The sequence below is a fragment of the Hippoglossus hippoglossus genome, chromosome 16 (assembly GCF_009819705.1).
Source record: "Hippoglossus hippoglossus isolate fHipHip1 chromosome 16, fHipHip1.pri, whole genome shotgun sequence".
NCBI classification, from domain to species: Eukaryota; Metazoa; Chordata; class Actinopteri; order Pleuronectiformes; family Pleuronectidae; genus Hippoglossus; species Hippoglossus hippoglossus.
This window is the reverse complement of record NC_047166.1, coordinates 8469144-8486707: the sequence shown is the minus strand read 5'-3', so window position 1 is coordinate 8486707 and position 17564 is coordinate 8469144. Positions and strand designations below refer to the sequence as shown.

Sequence of the window (17564 nt, the reverse complement as noted above, 5' to 3'; positions counted from 1 at the left end):
TGTGCTTTACTGATGGGAGTTGTAGTTTTTTAAAATTATTATTCATGTTATTTATTGTCATTGTACACAGGTACCTTTCCAAGGCATACCTATCTATCTATCTATCTATTGGTGTAAAAATATATAGAAATAAAGTGTGAAAACAACATTTGTATTGTAAGTTGTGTGCTTATGTGGATGCCTGAAGTATTTATGCTTATAAATAGTATATCTACATATAGTATATATATAGCTTATAATATATGACCCTGTCAATATTATGTTGGTTACATGCCAATAGCCAAACTGAAAGACAAACATAAACATAGAGTACAATTATTACACATTTTGACGTATTTTCTATCCATAATGTATGAAATAGATATATAAAATAATACATAAGCTTTTTTTCATTGCATTAAGCAGATCAGGAAGTGGAGTGTTTACATATATTGAACATTTTAAAAATGGACCAAAAGCCTGATAAGATTGATCAGGTAGATTGATCTGGTTCGGCCTTGTTTCTGTGTTCAAGCAAGATACTTTCCATTTCAGAGTAAAAGCATGATCAATTCTAGAAAATATTTAATTTAAAGGCCAAAAACATGGTGTAAATGACGCCAAATTCGAGTGGAATTTGAACATCGGGGCTTATGGACACTTGGCTGACACCATAGGAACAGTATGGAGGCTTTTTATTCTTTTATCTGTTGTTTTTTTCTTACAATTGAAGAAGGGGTCACCAGTTACTTCAGTTGTATGTATGTGTTGGATTTGGCTGCAACACTGTTGAAACTCCTGAAGTGTTTTGTGGACTCAAGCCACAATGATGAGTGAATTTTTATTTTTTGGGGTGAACTATCCCTTTAAACTAGCTGCACAATACACAGAGTTATTTTGGTACTGTAAGGTGGACTCTCAACAACTCAGTTTCCCGTCAACCCTTGCGAGCGCTACGTCGTCGTGCGTCAACTCCCCAGTCCCCCCCCCCCCCCTCCCCCCCCCTCCCTCCCCCCCCCACCACCATCATCGCTGTACAGAGGAAGAAAGGGGGAGACGGGCAGCCCGTACAGAACGCTGTAAGTGTAGTTTTTATTTGTATGAAGCATTAGAAGACATATAGATAGAGCTCCAGTCTGTGTGGGCCTGGTCGCTACTAACGCTCAACCTTGCCCCGGCTTTAGTTGTCACAAATATGAGCGGCAGCGGGCGGGCCAGGGCCAGCTCATTCGCTGAGCCTCCCGGAGCTCCCGGATCCGCTGCAGCCGGCGCCGGATCAGCAGTAGCCGGGGGAAGCTCGACAGGAAAAACTGGGGCTCCACAAGCCACTGGGAGCAGCTCGACGAGCTTTGGCAATTTGAAACTGCCCAGTGAGTATTTATTTGGCATTTCTACGATACGCCCGGTGGTCCGTGCGGATACGGGGGTTCGGGTCGTGCGCTATTCTGGAAGAAATGTGCCCGAGTTTGCTTTAATGTCGATCTTTGTCGCGGTGCTAACCTTAGCTGGTTAGCTAACTTGAGCTAGCTGCCCGGCTAACGCTAGCTGTGTTTTTTCATTAAGGAACCATTGGGATCAAGGGCTTTTATCGCACAGCTAATGCTATCGTTAGCTGCCGGTGGCCAACCAACAACCTAACCGCTGATGTGTTGCCGGTTATTAAATAACGATGTGCCATTTTTTTCCGTCATCACCAAACCACTATTACTGGACTGTAACCCAAGAAGAGGGCTAGTGTTAGCAGGCGCTCTAATGTATCCGTCATTAATATCAAATGTGGGCGCTAGCTAGCTTGCTAACGCTTGTAAAGAGCAGGCTGAAAATGATCAGGTATATGTTTAAAGGCGTCGTCCTCTCTCCAGTCTGATCCTGCACTTATCACTCGTACCAGAGTTTGGTAAAGATCTGGCCTGAATGCGTGGAAATTCACTAAAAATGACAAATTCCCCAAATGTCCAAGTTCAAGCTGCTTATTAACCAGCAGATGTTGACCCTACATTTATGTTATCTAACTGCTTCCCTGGACCCATACACCTATGCATACATAAGGTCACCACAGGCAGCTGATCTCATACATAAGCTCATCATGGGGAATCTTTAGATATCAGGGAAGTGGGAAGCTTTTGGCTGAGTGTTGTGGAAACAATTGTAAAGTCTCTCTAGTTGGTTTTGGTGGTGTGATGACAAGAACATGCAGAATGCACAGGGGTCGTGTCGCTTTGCAGCAGCAGCAGTCGGTTGAAGATCTGTAGGGGTCTAACAGAGGTGTGCAGAGCGACAGTCTGCAAGAGACTGCAGGAAATGGCTCCTATGTCACAGAACAACCTCATAACAAGAAACCATAACCTGAGTTGTTCAAGAATTGATAAGAAGTCCATACGGAGTTTGATGACTCAGAGAAAACTAACGCACGTGAAGATTAAAGCTGAACCAAGCTGTTGTGTTTTAAGTCTTCACAGAAGCTGTACGCAGCCGATCTGCAGATCTTCACCAAGTCATTTGGTTCATTCACATTTGCTGCTTTTACATGCATGATGACTTTTCCTCTAAGGGCACAGTCACATATGCGAAGTGAATATCGCAGGTCTCAAAGTTCACCAAAGTTGAATGCGATGCCAAGCTGCACTGAGATTTGCCTCGCCACAGGAAGCAAATATTTTATCCGCCTCCTCACTCTTTTCTTCACTTTGAATCATGAAGGAAGGTTCGTCAGAACCGTCATTGCCTATTTGCATATGTGTGACCGGGCCCTGAGTCTTCACTTTCTGCTGAACTCACCGAGAGCATTGTTTTTGTGACATAGGTGCCGGGACCCTACAGGAACCCAAACAAACCTGCTGTTTTACACAAAATAGACACTGCATGACCGTGTATGTATACATGGATTCAAAGTAGGGGCCAGTACATAAAATCTGGCCTTCCATGAATCTGTAGATCTGGGGCTGTGTTGTTTTGAGCAAATACTATATATACATACTCTACTGTAACTGAATAATAGATCTTTTACGCATCTGCTGCTGCAAGAAGCATCAACAAGGTCCATGGTTTTCTTTCGACGTGCCTTTTACCTCTTATGTTTCAGTTATTCCTTAAAGGCGCATCATAAATAATTGACTGACAAATTTGCAATAATAAAAAGTCAAGCTTTCTCCACTTTCCCTTGTTGTGTAGCTGGCTGCTTTGTGTCTGTCGAGCTCACAAGGCTGCAAAGCTATGTCCCATTTACAGTGAACAACAGCCATCACAGCCCCAGCCTGGTTCAAATAGAAAGTGTCTCTCTATCTGTACCTTTTGTCTAAATAAACCAAACAGTTTCACACCCAAAAATAAGCTCTCCAAAACCTCTTCAATTTGTATTGCCCTTCAGGTAAACCTAAGTTGTTGCATTGAAGGCTACTATCTGCTAAATCTACACTTTGTGATTCTGCCAATACTACCAGTCACACAATACAAATGTGGCCATTAACCTCTATTCACCGTTGTTAAACCACTTGTCAGCATATAATGGTGATTTGATCAATGGTTTTAGTGCAGCAGTGAAGGAATAACTGTTCCTCCTTAACAGGTAGCATTGAAAGCCTGGATTAAATCACTAGTACTTGATGCTCATTCAGTTGTTTGACACCGTAAACAAAACATGTCAGTGAGAACAACTAAATGTCATCTTCAGCAATACTGAATAACGGTATGTAATCACTGAGAAGAGGAGTTGACGGACGAGCTGAGAGTGACTGTAAGGGGGGGCGGAATATCTATCCATTTTGGCTGATCAAAGGCTTAGGGATGGCGTCATGACAGATGTAAAGTGATTACATTTGGCAGATGCACATTCTTTCCTACCTCTCAAATTTTAAATGTAGTCGAAAACAACTCTTAACCAAAATAATGTCTAAAATCAGAAACGGTCTGATCAAACAATAAGTCTGAGCAAGTATCTTTCATTGCTTGAGTTATCAATACTTGGTGCTATTGCCTGTTAGTTTTTGTTCCAGTGCACGAGAGAACACGTTGAAGTCACTGGTTTGACCTTATATCTCTCGCCATTTCAAATATAATAATTTATTTTACTTAACTCTGGGTTTATAACACGTCATTGCATCCTGTTGTATCAGTCACCTCCAATCAGGCTACAGTCCTTGAACTCACAGACGCACACCTGTATTATTAGCAGCATACTAAATGATCAAGGGAGGGATGCACCAATACTAATCCAGCGTCCCCCACTTCAGACGTGTCCAATCCTCATTCAAGTGTTTCATAGGGTCCCGACTGATTTACTGTGATTAGGTCAATTGAAATACCACAACCTTGCCTCTGGAGCCAAAACTCAGTCTTAAAACCTAAAATAAATATTAATGTGACATTATTGTGATAATTATTAATATCGCCTGATATAAATACTTTTATATTGATATAATTTTTTGACATTGTTCAGACCTTGGGCAAATGTGTGGTGACTGGGTTAACAGCTAAACCCTGTGTAAATCAGTCATGGTGCTGTTATAATTCCCACTGGCCATTGAAGGTGTAAACCAGTAGTTGTAATTCATCCAGCAATTGCTGATCGTTGTATCAAGTTAAAAGTGCACTTAGTCTTTACACTTGCAAACAAGCTTCAAGCTAATTACTTGTGAGTGTGGGTGCGACGAAAGTCACTTTGCTCATCCTTTTCCTCTTAGTCATCATGCACTGAAGTATCAGAAACCAAAGCCATTCACTGACAGCTGGGCAGAGTGCTCATCTGTGCATTCATTATTCAGGGGACTATCATGCCACAGCTGCTTCATATTTAATTTGCTCCCCTCTGTCCTAAATTGTTTAAAAAGTGTGTGAAAGTGACGCTAAAAGGAAACAGAGGAGCAGTGTATTGTGGGGCTACAATACACGAATTTAAAGGAACCACACAGTGGCTGATCTCAATGGCTAAATATTTCCAGCTGACCTCAGGGTAGAGATCAGATCTAGGCCAATCATGTGGATACGCTGTCGGCTGCTGTTTACTTTTAACCTTGACAAAGTTGTTGGTGAAAAAAAGCCAAAACAGAAAAGAATAGTTTTCAAATGACATTGAGGATAAATTGCAGATACTCATCTAATTTAGAATTTATTGAATAACCAAATATTACTGCAGATAATTATACAGACGGACACAGTGCGTAACGAAGCCTAATTTCTGCCTTCGTTTTCTTAGTAATTGTCTGACTCCATTTTGAGACCCGAGACCAACTAGAGATCAGGAGGGGTCCTGTTGAGACAGGCGAAGTGAGCAAGCCCAGGAAATGGTAGCACTTCTGGGTGTGCTATTGTCCACGCAATTTTTTATCACAGGCTCTGACAAGCCTTTTGGCAACAGGCCTCTTTTCGGATGTTCTTCCCATCCCAGTGTCATTGCTTCTGGTGCTGATTTGTCAAATCAGTCGTGACCCAACACGTGCACGCAGGGAAAACACTGAGCAGTTACTTGACCCTAACTCGAGCTGTCATTGACTGCTAGATCTCGAGCATCTCACTGCTTGATTTCCAAGGTCAAACATTGGCCTGACAGTGACACTGTTGGGCAAGTTTAGGTTTGGATCACAACATCACGGCAGGTGATTCTTACCCGAACGTTTCATCTCACACAAACACATTTTCATCTGCTTGTGTTGATTCTAGTGTTTGTAGATTTTTTATTACAATATCCTATTCACAATATACAAATAAACTGTTAAACGATAATGTAACAATACCAAAATAAATGCACCAAACAAAATCATTTGCTTTGCTGATTCTCCAACAGGGACTGTATCAACTCGTCCTGGAGGGTTATGTTTATTATTGGAATTGGGACATTGAGTTAATTGAGATTAAAGTAAGTGAAGCAAAGGAGTTTGCTTCAGGGGGAACTAAAATAATTTTTATTGGTTCATTTATTCTGTAATTATATTAGTGATATTGTAGTTTAGCTGTGATATGTTTGGAAAACAGTTGTAGACTGTTAACAATTTATTAACTTTAAGACAGTGTGGGTCAAGCTCTAGTTAAACCCAAGTTGACCTGCATCATATCCATGTCTCCAGTAGGAAAGGGTTTCCAAGGTTTTACCTGCATAGAGAATTGTGAGTACCAGAACTTGAGGGTAAGGTAACAGCGTGCGCACTGACACCGCTGCTTCTCTCTTTTCTCTCTCTCTATCTTAAATCGGTTGACAGTGCGTGAATCTGACTGAGCTGAGAAAACATAACTGTTTTTTCAGTCCAAACATGTATGAAAAGAACCAAAATGAACACTGTGCAGGGCTCCCTGGGTGTCTGCGGCGTTGTGGGTCCCCGGGTCCGTGCCCCGGCATCATGCGCTCTGCCTGGGGCAGTGGAGCTTTGTGGGCCCCAGGACTGGTACACCGCCACCGAATTTCCGGCGAGGAAAAAACCCTGGTTTCCTTCTAGTTTTGCCCGTGGGAGCAAAAGATAGTGTTGTGAAAGGTTTCAGGAGCTCATTACCAGCCTGTGTAGTGTGTCTATGGAGACACCACGTCGGTCACAACCATTCAAAGAAGGGAGAAAAGATGGCGGGAGAGCTGCTTGACATGTAGCTTCATAAGTGACGTTGGTTTAAAGGGAAACTGAAGCAGGTGATGAGGATGAATCTTTATCTCTCTAACAAGGTGTATTTGTGCTTTTATCCATAGGAGACAGTGGCAAAGTGACGACGGTGGTAGCTACACCGGGCCAGGGCCCCGATCGCCCTCAGGAAGTGTCCTACACAGACATAAAGGTTATAGGAAATGGCTCCTTTGGCGTGGTCTACCAAGCTCGCCTCATCGACAGCCAGGAGATGGTGGCAATTAAGAAAGTTCTCCAAGACAAGAGGTTTAAGGTTTGTTTAAATACTGTTGATAATTACAGTGAAAAAAAAGCTTATTTTATTTTATTATAAACACTACTCTTTCCCTGCCTGGATTAGAATATGAACAACTCCAGTAACTGTCCTGGATTAACTTTTTCATATACATGTTTTGCACAATTCACATTCTGTATTGTTCTTCCATTTTACCTTTCTTCATTGTAGAATAGGGAGCTGCAAATAATGAGGAAGTTGGACCACTGCAATATTGTGAGGCTACGTTACTTCTTCTACTCCAGTGGCGAGAAGGTGTGTATGCTCTGACTTTTGTCTTTTATGAATCAAGTTCCCGGAAGAAACACAGCCACCACGCCCTGCCATTTATGTAGTGCATGCATCAAGGATGAGTAATAGACATGTTCAAGACTAGTAGAACTTGGTCTTTATTGTAGTATGAATTCACAGTTTTAATTATACGTCTCCGGTTATTTTTGTGGTTTTACCCTAAGTGTGACTTTATTAGCTAGAAACACTAGCTATATCATCTAATCTTGAGAAAAGAAAGGTTTATTTATTGTCTCACTTAAAACCTGAGAAACAAATACGAGAGCTGATGAATTTGTGAAACACTGATAAGCAGTATTACCTTTTGGTCCCTAAATTTTGATCTGTATGCTTTAGAAACTAAATATTTGAGTCCTTGAGTTCCTCCGAACACGATGGGTCTTTATATGCAAATGATGCACCTTGACATGCACTACATTCTATCTGACATAGCAGGCATAGCACATCATTTTCATTGCCATAGAATCCCTGGATGACAAATTCATTTAAAATTCGCCTCTTTCAAGGGTAGAAATTCATGTATCTTTTTTTATAATGAAAGATTTGATGGTTTTGAGTAAAATACTGCGTTGGTGTCAGCGAGCCTAAATATTCTCCCCTTTGCAACAGGAGGCTTATCAATCATGTTTACATTCTTAATGATGGATGCGTTTCATTGCTTATAAAGCTCAAGTGTAATATGAATGAGCCCTAATGCAACAGTAATTAGTCATTGTTTGTAGCAAATATTTAGTTAAGATAATTTGTGCAAAGCCTAAACTAAATATTTAATTTCTTATTCTTATTATAGTTAATTGCTGCTTATGGCTATAGTAATATTTTTTTGTTTACTCACTTATTGCATATCTAATCCAGCATAGCTTTCAGACTGGTTTGGTGAGCAGGTCATGCTCATAGCAGTGGTTGTGGTATTTATTGTCTGGATTGGATTTAGATGCCACTTTCCACTTCTAACCATACAATCCTTGTTCTTCCATTTGTCGTCCTTTCCAGAAAGATGAAGTGTATTTGAATCTGGTGCTGGACTTCGTCCCAGAGACAGTGTACAGGGTGGCTCGGCACTTCAACAAGGCCAAGACGACCATCCCCATCATCTATGTTAAGGTGAGTAGACGCTAAGCACATACACACACAGCTGGATGTTTTCTCTTCACTGTCTTCATCACACTACTAAATAAATGTTAAATCAAGTCCAGTTATTCAGGCATCACACTCTTCATTTCTGTCTGTATCAAGAGGTTAAAACTACACTACATCCTTTTAGCAATTACAGTCTGGTCAGTCTAAATTCTACTTGTTATGATCACAATTTTGGTGGAGATCATGTTTCATCCCAGTCTGTTTATCTCAAAGCTGCAAATGAAGTTGACTTTATCTCATTTTGGCAGTGATGTGGGATTAATGCATCTTTAGCTGTGACTTTAAATGCTGCATTAGTTGTTTTTTTTGTGAAACCCTGACATCCACTCTGCCAAACAGCATCATGTGCTGCGATGGTAACAACACGCAGAAGATAAACAAATAGACTTAAAGTCATAATCTGCAGCTCCGACATTTTGTATAGTTGATATTTTGATTTGGATTAATGGGCCTCATTTGTACTTTTTAAATTCATACTTAGTTGCTGGTTTTCATGACTAACTGGTAATTTTCTGTCTCATGTGTCAGATATAAAAATAGGTTAGCTTTGAATATTTTATTTCAGTGTTTTGGATTTAATGTCATCAGTTATTTGAGCAAATGTTTGCTGAAATTTGGTGGAAAGGGAAAGTAAAGTCTTTTTTTCCAATAATCATCTCCATGTAATGAACAACCAAGTATTTCCCTGTTTGTATTTCACAGACAATTCACTGTTTAAGGATTACAAAAGCAGAAAGGAAAAGATAGCCCCATGGGAATTAATGTGTTTGCCATACACTTGGTTCCCTGTGTAAAAGGGTGCTCATTTTAGGGAGAGTGTTTGTTTGTTTACTCTCTGTAGCAGCACAGAGGACATTATAGCTGTCTCATGGCCCATTTCCCTTCCTCAGCCTGCTGCTCCCCTGTGGCTTTGAGATGCAGACTGATTTCTCCCATTTTCTTTCTCCTCTGTCATCTCTCCTTCCTTCAGCGACACACTTTCATCACAGCATGTCTGGGTCTCAAGTTTTCACCATTGTCACCCTCACCCCTCTCTTTTTTTTCTCTCTCTCTCTGCCTCCCTTTTTGACCATCCTCCCTCAGCCATCTTGTCTTTAATGATTTTGTAATCTGTGACCATCCTGCTGTCACTGCATCCTGTGGGTAATAATGGTGATGATGACAGTGATTTCATATGAAGACACTTACCATCTGAATTCCACACACACATCAAATGACTGCAGAGTAGAATGTGTAGACAAATGTCAAACAGGGGTTGGATGAGGATGGTTACTCGTCTGCAGGGATCATTTTTCACCCTTCTGAAAGGAAAAGTCTGGAGAATGTTCAAACCAAATTTTCAGGAATTTAAGTCTGAAAACAGCTTTGTTGGCCTCAAGCTTAGCTCAGGTCATTTGAGGTCACAAAAAACTACCAGGATTTATACTGTGCAGTTAATTGACAGGGTAACTGCAAGTTAAACATTGGATTCCCAAAAAAGAATCTTAATTAATCTTAGAAAATATTAAATGTAATCATGAAACTTCAATATTCTTTAGTATTTTCTATTGCCTTCTAAGTTAAAGTTTTATTGTATGTGATTGCAGGCTGTCAAGAGATTTACATCTATAAACTAAAAGTGTTGTGACATTGGATTGCAATGCAGGAGGCTGCTAAGTCACTTCTGTGGAGTTTCAGACAGTCACATTGTCAACACTGTCACTATTAATTAGTTAAACCATCCATCCAATTTCTGCCCAGGCTGAATTCATTTAACTATTCATTTAATTAGGAATCACTGTAATGTATCATACAGCTGGACAGTACTGGAAACATTCAATAATTCTAGGATATTTGCCCCTGCTGATGTTCCATCATCCTTTTAATTTGGCTTGCATTATGTTGAAATTACATAATTGAAATTGAAAATAAACTATGCACAAATCCTGATAAAGCATTGGAGATAGGACACCTGAGTAAGCAGAAGATCAGGGGGAATGACAATAGTTAGGCTTCATCTTAGAATATGTGTATGATTCTGTTGTTAAACACTGACGGGCATCATGCCAACCCTCCCTGTCCCCCCCCAGGTGTACATGTACCAGCTGTTCCGCAGTCTGGCTTATATCCATTCCCAGGGTGTGTGTCACAGAGACATCAAGCCCCAGAACCTCCTGGTGGACCCGGAGACGGCCATCCTCAAACTCTGTGACTTTGGCAGGTCAGTAGCTGACACTGCCTCTGGACATGTCTGTCTGTCTCCATCACTCTTTGCATTGTGTTAACTGTCTGTCTATCCGCATGCATGTGTATTTTGCTGTCTGTTTGCGTTGCCATCTGTTTCTCAGTCCTGACTTGTGTCTGTCAAACAGTCTTACCTCCCTCCCTCCCTGTCTTGTTCGCTTACATGCTGCAGTTTTGTGAAACCAACGCATGGAGAAATGAAACGTTCATGTTGACTGACACTCCTTTTTTTTCTGCTTCATCTCCCACCCACCACCTTCTAGTGCTAAGCAGCTAGTACGCGGGGAGCCCAATGTGTCCTATATCTGCTCACGGTACTATCGTGCCCCAGAGCTCATCTTTGGTGCCACCGACTACACGTCCAACATCGACATCTGGTCGGCGGGCTGCGTGCTGGCTGAGCTGCTGCTGGGCCAGCCCATCTTCCCCGGGGATAGTGGTGTGGACCAGCTAGTAGAGATCATCAAGGTACAGTGAGGATGCTGCAAACTGGAGGAAAGCCAAATGATGGCACAGGAAGTGGTCTTAAGTTTGGAGTTTACGCTAGTTTAAGCAGAGTTTGACCATTCAATATTGCTGTTAGTGTAGATTTTTAAAATAAAGAAACTGTGTTTTTAAGAATTAAAGATAATAAATCCTTTCTGAGCTTGGTTTAGCAAATCCCACCTGACAACTAAACATGTATTCTGAAATGTGTTTTTATAGTGTTTTTAAATGGAGACATTATGACAACATGATATTTTGGTTATCAGCTGCACTGACAACCTGTCCTCCTCCCTGTTTGTGCACAGACACAGAGGACATTCCCCTACTTGTGATTAATATGAATGAATATTGATTTTTACCCTCGTTTGTCAGGTTCTGGGGACACCAACAAGGGAGCAAATCCGGGAGATGAACCCGAACTACACAGAGTTCAAATTCCCACAAATCAAAGCACACCCTTGGACAAAGGTATGTTTCTACTTCTGGAATACATTAATGCCAGACAGCAGTTAACCACATGCTGTCTGTGTGAGATTCTAGTATTTATGTGTCTCTGAAACAGCTTTTTTGTTCTTCAATGAATGGGAAAATATGCCACTTAGGTTGTACAAAACCAAAATTTGATGGTTGTAGACTTGGACGACTCACATTTTTGCAGGAATAGAGCTTTTCGCATTAATAAATGTTTCTATAAAATCTTTTATTCCTGGTAGGACTAACTTTTCTCCGGGTATCAGTAGTGAACCCTAAATATGTCTTTCTCTCCCTTCAGGTGTTTAAGCCTCGTACTCCACCAGAGGCCATTGCCCTCTGCTCTCGACTGCTGGAATACACGCCAGTGACTAGACTCTCTCCTCTGGAGGCATGTGCACACGCCTTCTTTGACGAGCTGCGCCTGCCCAACACCCGTCTGCCCAGCGGACGAGAACTGCCGCTGCTCTTCAACTTCAGTCCTGTTGGTCAGTTTGCCCCCATTTCATTTGACTGCATGCTTATTTTCTCCTTTTTAACTTTTGATTACCTTCACATGTCATGCCATTTCACCTGTAGTGTTTTATGTGTAATTAAGTACTTACTTTTCTGCTCTCGCAGAGCTGTCTATTCAGCCCCAGTTGAACTCCACACTCATTCCTCCTCACGCTCGTGCACAGACATCGCCTGCCTCACATGGTATGTTTGGCTGTAAAAAATGAATCAGCATTCTTTTTGATGCTACAGTTTTCTTTGATACTGAGAAGTGGCTCTATTGTTTCTGGTATTAGAAATTTAGATTTTAAAATGCAATATCTTTTTTTGTTGCTGAGCTGAATAAACCTTATTGCCAGTCTAACCCTGACCTATTTTTAGAATCCAACCTATATGTACTGTATTATACATGTATTACATTTAGCCCAGTTAAAAAAGACTTCAGAAACACCTTGTTATCACATTAAGGATAGTTTCAAACAATGACAACTTAATTATTTATCAAAATACTTGACTGAACTCTTCCTGTGACTGTAACTGTGACAATTGTTATTCCCCCTCTATCCCTGCAGAGGGCAGTGTCCCAGACAGTACCGCCCAGCCCAGCTCAGCACCTGGATCCATCAACAACAGCACCTGAGCATACATCCCTCTGCCATCTTTTCTTTTTTTTGTCTTCCCCCGTTTTCCTTTTCTCATCTCTGCTCCTCTCCCTCTCAACTTTCGTCCTGGCTCCAAACCCTTCAAATACAAAAAAAAACTATACAGACCCACATCAACACCCTGCGTTGCTATTTACCCTGAATGTTATCCATTTCCAATAGAAGGAGATATCCATGGCTGCTGCGAGCTTTAGGACGATATGCGTTGTTTTAAGAACAGTTAAGTAGCCACGCTTAATAAAAGCTGCTGTTCTCAGTCCTTGTCTGGCCTATTAGAATAAACACACATTACATTGGTTGGGATGTTTGGGAGATGAGGAGGAAGGTTGTACATGTGTGGATTATCTGTATTATAATTGACAGTTGACTTTTATCCCTTTTTTGCTCTTTTTTTTTAAATTTGTATTAGCTCATTTTAAGTGTGGCCGTGGTGCCACTGGATGGGGTCGTGACTGGCTTTGGAGTAGAGAATGAGGGCCGTGTGTAAGGCCCGACTGATATTGACAATCATCTTAGCAGGGTTGAAAAATGTCAGACTTGTAGACGAGTAGCTGTTCTGTCATTTTCTACCCTGAACTCTACTCAAATATTATCAGTTCACAAATGTGACGAATTTATTTTTAATCTCCCAGTTTGATACCAGACGGAACATATTGGCTGATTTTTGTCCATGTCATTTTAGATGAGAGGTGGTTTTAAATTTTATTATAGCAGGGCACCGCAGCCCGTCTTACTGTTTCTTTTTGAATATTGGCTCCTCAACTGCCTTTTTTTATGTGAATGAGTGGGAGCTTTATGCGAGCAGAGTGCACATCTTCAGTTTCTTTTGTATAAGCTCATGTTGTCATTGGTTAAGCTGGAAACCCTGCGTTTCATGTCGACTCTCAAGTGAGTATTGCACATCTCCACCGGGAGCAGAGGGGAAGCAAAGGGGGGAGTAATGTGGACTGTCCAGCAGTGAACATTACGTCACACAGAGGGAGTTGGTGTGGGGCTCCGCTTTCATCTAAAACACAAGTCTCAATGTTTTAAGTGTCATAAACACAGTCGCCTAGCACTGTAGCGTGAATAGTCACCTAATTTATTGTGTCACTCTTACGGTGTTAAGTTTCATATCAGCTTGATTACGTTGAAGAAAGGCATCAGGTGTAGAAGGTACAGGGAGAATACTGTCTGTGTTCACTGCTCACCTGGTTCGTCATTGTTATTTCAGCTTGTGTAGACAATGACTGTGTGAGCAGGAGGAGGATTTAGTTGTTTTGCTGTGTGTGTGAGAGATTTGTTGAAACCCTCTTCGTCCCTTCCCAAACAGCCTGCGACGCTCATATCGTCTTCTTCTTGTTCTGTACTGATGAGAGGAGCTGATCTCGACTCATCCACGCAGCCGAATGGTCCACCGTTGGCACGGACTACTTTCTTTCTTCTGCCACGCAAATGTGCATGTTCAACCCATGTTGACCACGTTATATTACTTCCACTAATCACGGTAATAATCTGACCAGAAATGTTGCTCAAACCCCAGAAACCCAACAGCTTTTGGAGCCTCCCCCTGATTCCTCCTCACCCTTTGCCTTCTGCTTCCCCTCTTTTCTCCTCCTTTTTTTCACTGCTAAACTGTAAATATCAAGTACCTTTTATTTTATTATTTTTGTTATTATTGTTATTATATTGTTCTTGTAATTTTTTTTTCTCTAGTAGACCGGCGCAGCCGCAGCCGGACTGTTTATCCTCAGTCGCAGTCTGTAAATACGATTTCATTTCAGTCCCTGGTTCACGAGGGGAAAAACAGAACAAAATGTTTCATTTTTATTCTCTCTCCCTCCATTTCTCTCGTCATATTTTCCCCTTTTACCCCATAAATGTTGTCATAAGTGTTTTATTTATTGTATTGTGTTTTTTGAGGGGGTGGGAGTGGGGGAATCTTTTCTTTTCCTCTGAGGTGGTAAAAATTAAGGGATTTGGTTTTTTTGATATTCTTTTTTTTGTTTGTTTTTATCCAATTTTTAGTCCAGCAATGTCACATGCAAAACAATTTGACATCCAAGATACTGTACACAGATCCAGATGTTGGAGTGAGGTGTTCAATCAGTGTGTCTATAGCTGCACATGTTAGTCAACAGATGGAACTTGGAAGTTTTCACTTAACTTCAATGTGAAGGGAATGTTACAAACCTCTGAACGGAGGGGGTTGTGGTGTTAGGAGGGAGCGTCGATCACCGTGTGCGTGTGTGTGTGTGTGTGTGTGTGTGTGTGTGTGTGTGTGTGTGTGTGGAGGAGAAAAATGAATCGTCCATTGACATGTATCATCTCCTGTGTCTGACTGTCTTGTTTTCCCTCACTGTGTCGCACGAATGCAACAGGTTCGTCCTGTTAATGGTATGTATGTTTCACAGATACTTGGTGAGTGTTGGAGTATTTGTGTGTGTGTGTGCGTGTATGTGTTGGCAAACCATGAACATTGTTCTCTATATTTTCCTAAATGAAGAGCTGACTCAATGAGCTATTTTATTTTATTTTTGTCTCCATTGTCAGATCTGTCACACTTAGTTTTTAATTTGCTGTGACCCTGCTCTTTTATCATCCTTGTCTGAGGGGGGGGGGGGATGTCCTTGTTGGGAACAGAATGGTTGGATAAAGGAGATGATGAACAGTGAGGGATGAAGGGAGAGAGACAGTTTTTGTTTGTTGGTATAAATAATTAAACTCATTAATAAAGTGATGAAACTGTCCCCGTGTTACATTCATGATTGAATCATACCGGAATAATTGAGCCGTGTTTACATGATCACATCAAGGTTTACAAGTCAAAATGATAGTATAACAGCGTGTTTAATTACATCTCACTTATCCTGAGCTTACAAAGGAAGAGAATGTCAAGTTAAATTAACCAAATTCTGCTTCAGGTTATAATGATAAAAACATGGATGGAATAACAATCAGATAAAATGGGCAAATGCTCTCAAAAATGCAGGGTTGTCCTAATTTAATAGATGTTTTTGAGGAAACTAAGTAGAATATTAGGACACTTTACGAGGGTTTAACCTTAACTGATCGTGAGACACATTGACGCAGTCAAAGAACCACACAGCATCTCTAAGTCCAGGCAGGAATCCAGTAGAGATTCATTTAACAGGATTTAATAAACACATTCACATGATGGTATTGGTACTTTTACGTAAGTAAAGCATTTGACTGCTTCATGTTAGTGAGTTGGGACAAAGGTGCCTTGATATATTGTGTGATTCTGGCTGAAAACAACAGCCATCCTTCAGAAGGTGGAGTGAAAATGACTGATGCTTCCTGCAGTTTCCTCCTCATGCTGGCGACTCTCTTGCTGGCAGGGTGCGATCTGTTCAGTCATATATCACCATAAACAGAGGTGTGATGAGGCTCAGAACAAATGTTTGTTTTCAGCCGGTGGGAGCGAAGTCATTTATCTATTCTTGGAGAAGAGCTGTTTCTTCTTACTCTGTTGTACTTTACCTTAACCCAGTTTCTCCCAGTGTTATCGTTAATACTGATATCAATTCACTGGGTGGAATTTTGAATGTGCAAAACATTATAAACTTGCTTATCAGTCCTGGGATCAGCTTCAGGATTGTGTGAAACCTTTTCATGAAGGAATGGATGAAGCGAGGCGCTCTGTGTGCTCGGCGCTCTGTGTGCTCGGCGGTGGAGTCGGCTGGAGCGGTGAACTCTGGGAAGGACCAGTTGGAGAATGATGAAATCAGAACCGTTGTTATGGGAACCACGCTATCGCAAATGTCAGTGAAAATGTTTTTGACCTTGACTGATGAGATCTTCCACAGTTTGACGTGGGTTCATGAACATCTAACACGCTGGTATTTGTACTGTTTCGTTCAGTAACACTCTACGTCAAGTCTCGCTCGCTTTATCTCAAAGTGTCCGAGCATTAGATTGAATTCATGTCTCATTTGGCTCCATGACTTTCAGCTCACACATCTCAAACATGGTCGAGCTTCTTCGCTGCTGCCTTAACAAGGACCAAGAAAGTTTCTCCCACACAAACTGTCTCAGAGCGCCGGTGATTTCTCATTCAGAGGAGAAGCTGCTGTTCGCTGCTGCAGAAGAAGAGCAGGATTTAATGAAGTCTCAGGGTGTCCATGAACCTTCGTCTTTCGTCTTTCTCTGTGTTGAGTAGAAAATATTTATAGGCTCTGGCAGAACCTTGGCTGCCCGGCACTTTAACTAAATCTTGTTGGTTACCTGAAGCCTGCCCCTCAGGTTCAGCTCAGCTTTATCCTCGTATGACCTGGTCCAATATGATCAATTCTCAACTTTCCAGCTACCTTTAGTAATAGCTTTTATTTTCCTCCTGCATGAACAGCTTCAGCCGCTGGCTTGTTTCATTTTCTTGAAATAATCTTAGTTACCAAAATGTCAGTTTACGTCCTTTAAAGATCAATAACTTAGCTTTACCTAGAGCTCATTTTCAATTGATCTAGTGCTGCCTATAAAGAAGGCAATGAAGGAAATGTGCTGAAGAGTCCCACAGCTCCTGATAACTATCCCAAAGTGTAACTGCACAGCGAGTACAGATCCTGCTTTGGCTTCCTTTAAATTTTTCACATTGAGCAGCCCCGGGCAAATTACATGTTTTATTGATAAATATAGTGTAAGTAAACAAGGGTATTGCAACAGGGTAGGAAAAGCAAGCAATTGCCTGAGGCCCCCGAGCTGGGGGGGGGGGGGGCCCTAGAGAATTCGGTGAGATTAAATTACACCATAGCGATGACAAGTTTGTGAGAACTCCTTTAAATTCTATGATCGGTACGACACTGCAACGACATCAACCACCTGACGAGGCCCCATTCCACATTCTCTGCCAAAAGCTTTGTGATTTTAGCGGTGGGGTGGGGTGTAGGGGTCAGTTTGGCTTAGGTCCCTTGTGGCTGAGGCTCCCAAAGTCCCTTGTAACGC

General features: G+C 41.4%; 1 protein-coding gene across 3 annotated transcripts; it reads left to right on the top strand.

Moving 5' to 3' along the window:
- Window positions 1-952: 952 nt before the first annotated feature.
- On the top strand, window positions 953-15352 carry gsk3ab (glycogen synthase kinase 3 alpha b). Of its 3 annotated transcripts, XM_034611357.1 has the most exons (11): window positions 953-1058; window positions 1164-1349; window positions 6647-6834; window positions 7027-7110; window positions 8140-8250; window positions 10356-10486; window positions 10773-10977; window positions 11368-11463; window positions 11768-11954; window positions 12088-12165; window positions 12534-15352. In XM_034611357.1, the coding sequence occupies exons 2-11, from the start codon at window positions 1175-1177 to the stop codon at window positions 12599-12601; spliced, it is 1323 nt and encodes a 440-aa protein (XP_034467248.1). In that variant the 5' UTR covers window positions 953-1058; window positions 1164-1174; the 3' UTR covers window positions 12602-15352. The 3 variants fall into 3 exon arrangements, with proteins under 3 accessions (XP_034467248.1, XP_034467247.1, XP_034467249.1); XM_034611356.1 differs by having other exon boundaries at window positions 983-1349; XM_034611358.1 differs by lacking the exon at window positions 12088-12165 and having other exon boundaries at window positions 983-1349.
- The last annotated feature ends 2212 nt before the right edge of the window (window positions 15353-17564 follow it).

Coding starts and splice junctions, on each gene's coding strand:
- gsk3ab (XM_034611357.1), top strand. CDS start 1,175: ATGAGCGGCAGCGGGCGGGCCAGGGCCAGCTCATTCGCTGAGCCTCCC. Junction 1,350..6,646: donor TGGCAATTTGAAACTGCCCA/GTGAGTATTTAT, acceptor TTTTATCCATAG/GAGACAGTGGCAAAGTGACG. Junction 6,835..7,026: donor TCCAAGACAAGAGGTTTAAG/GTTTGTTTAAAT, acceptor TCTTCATTGTAG/AATAGGGAGCTGCAAATAAT.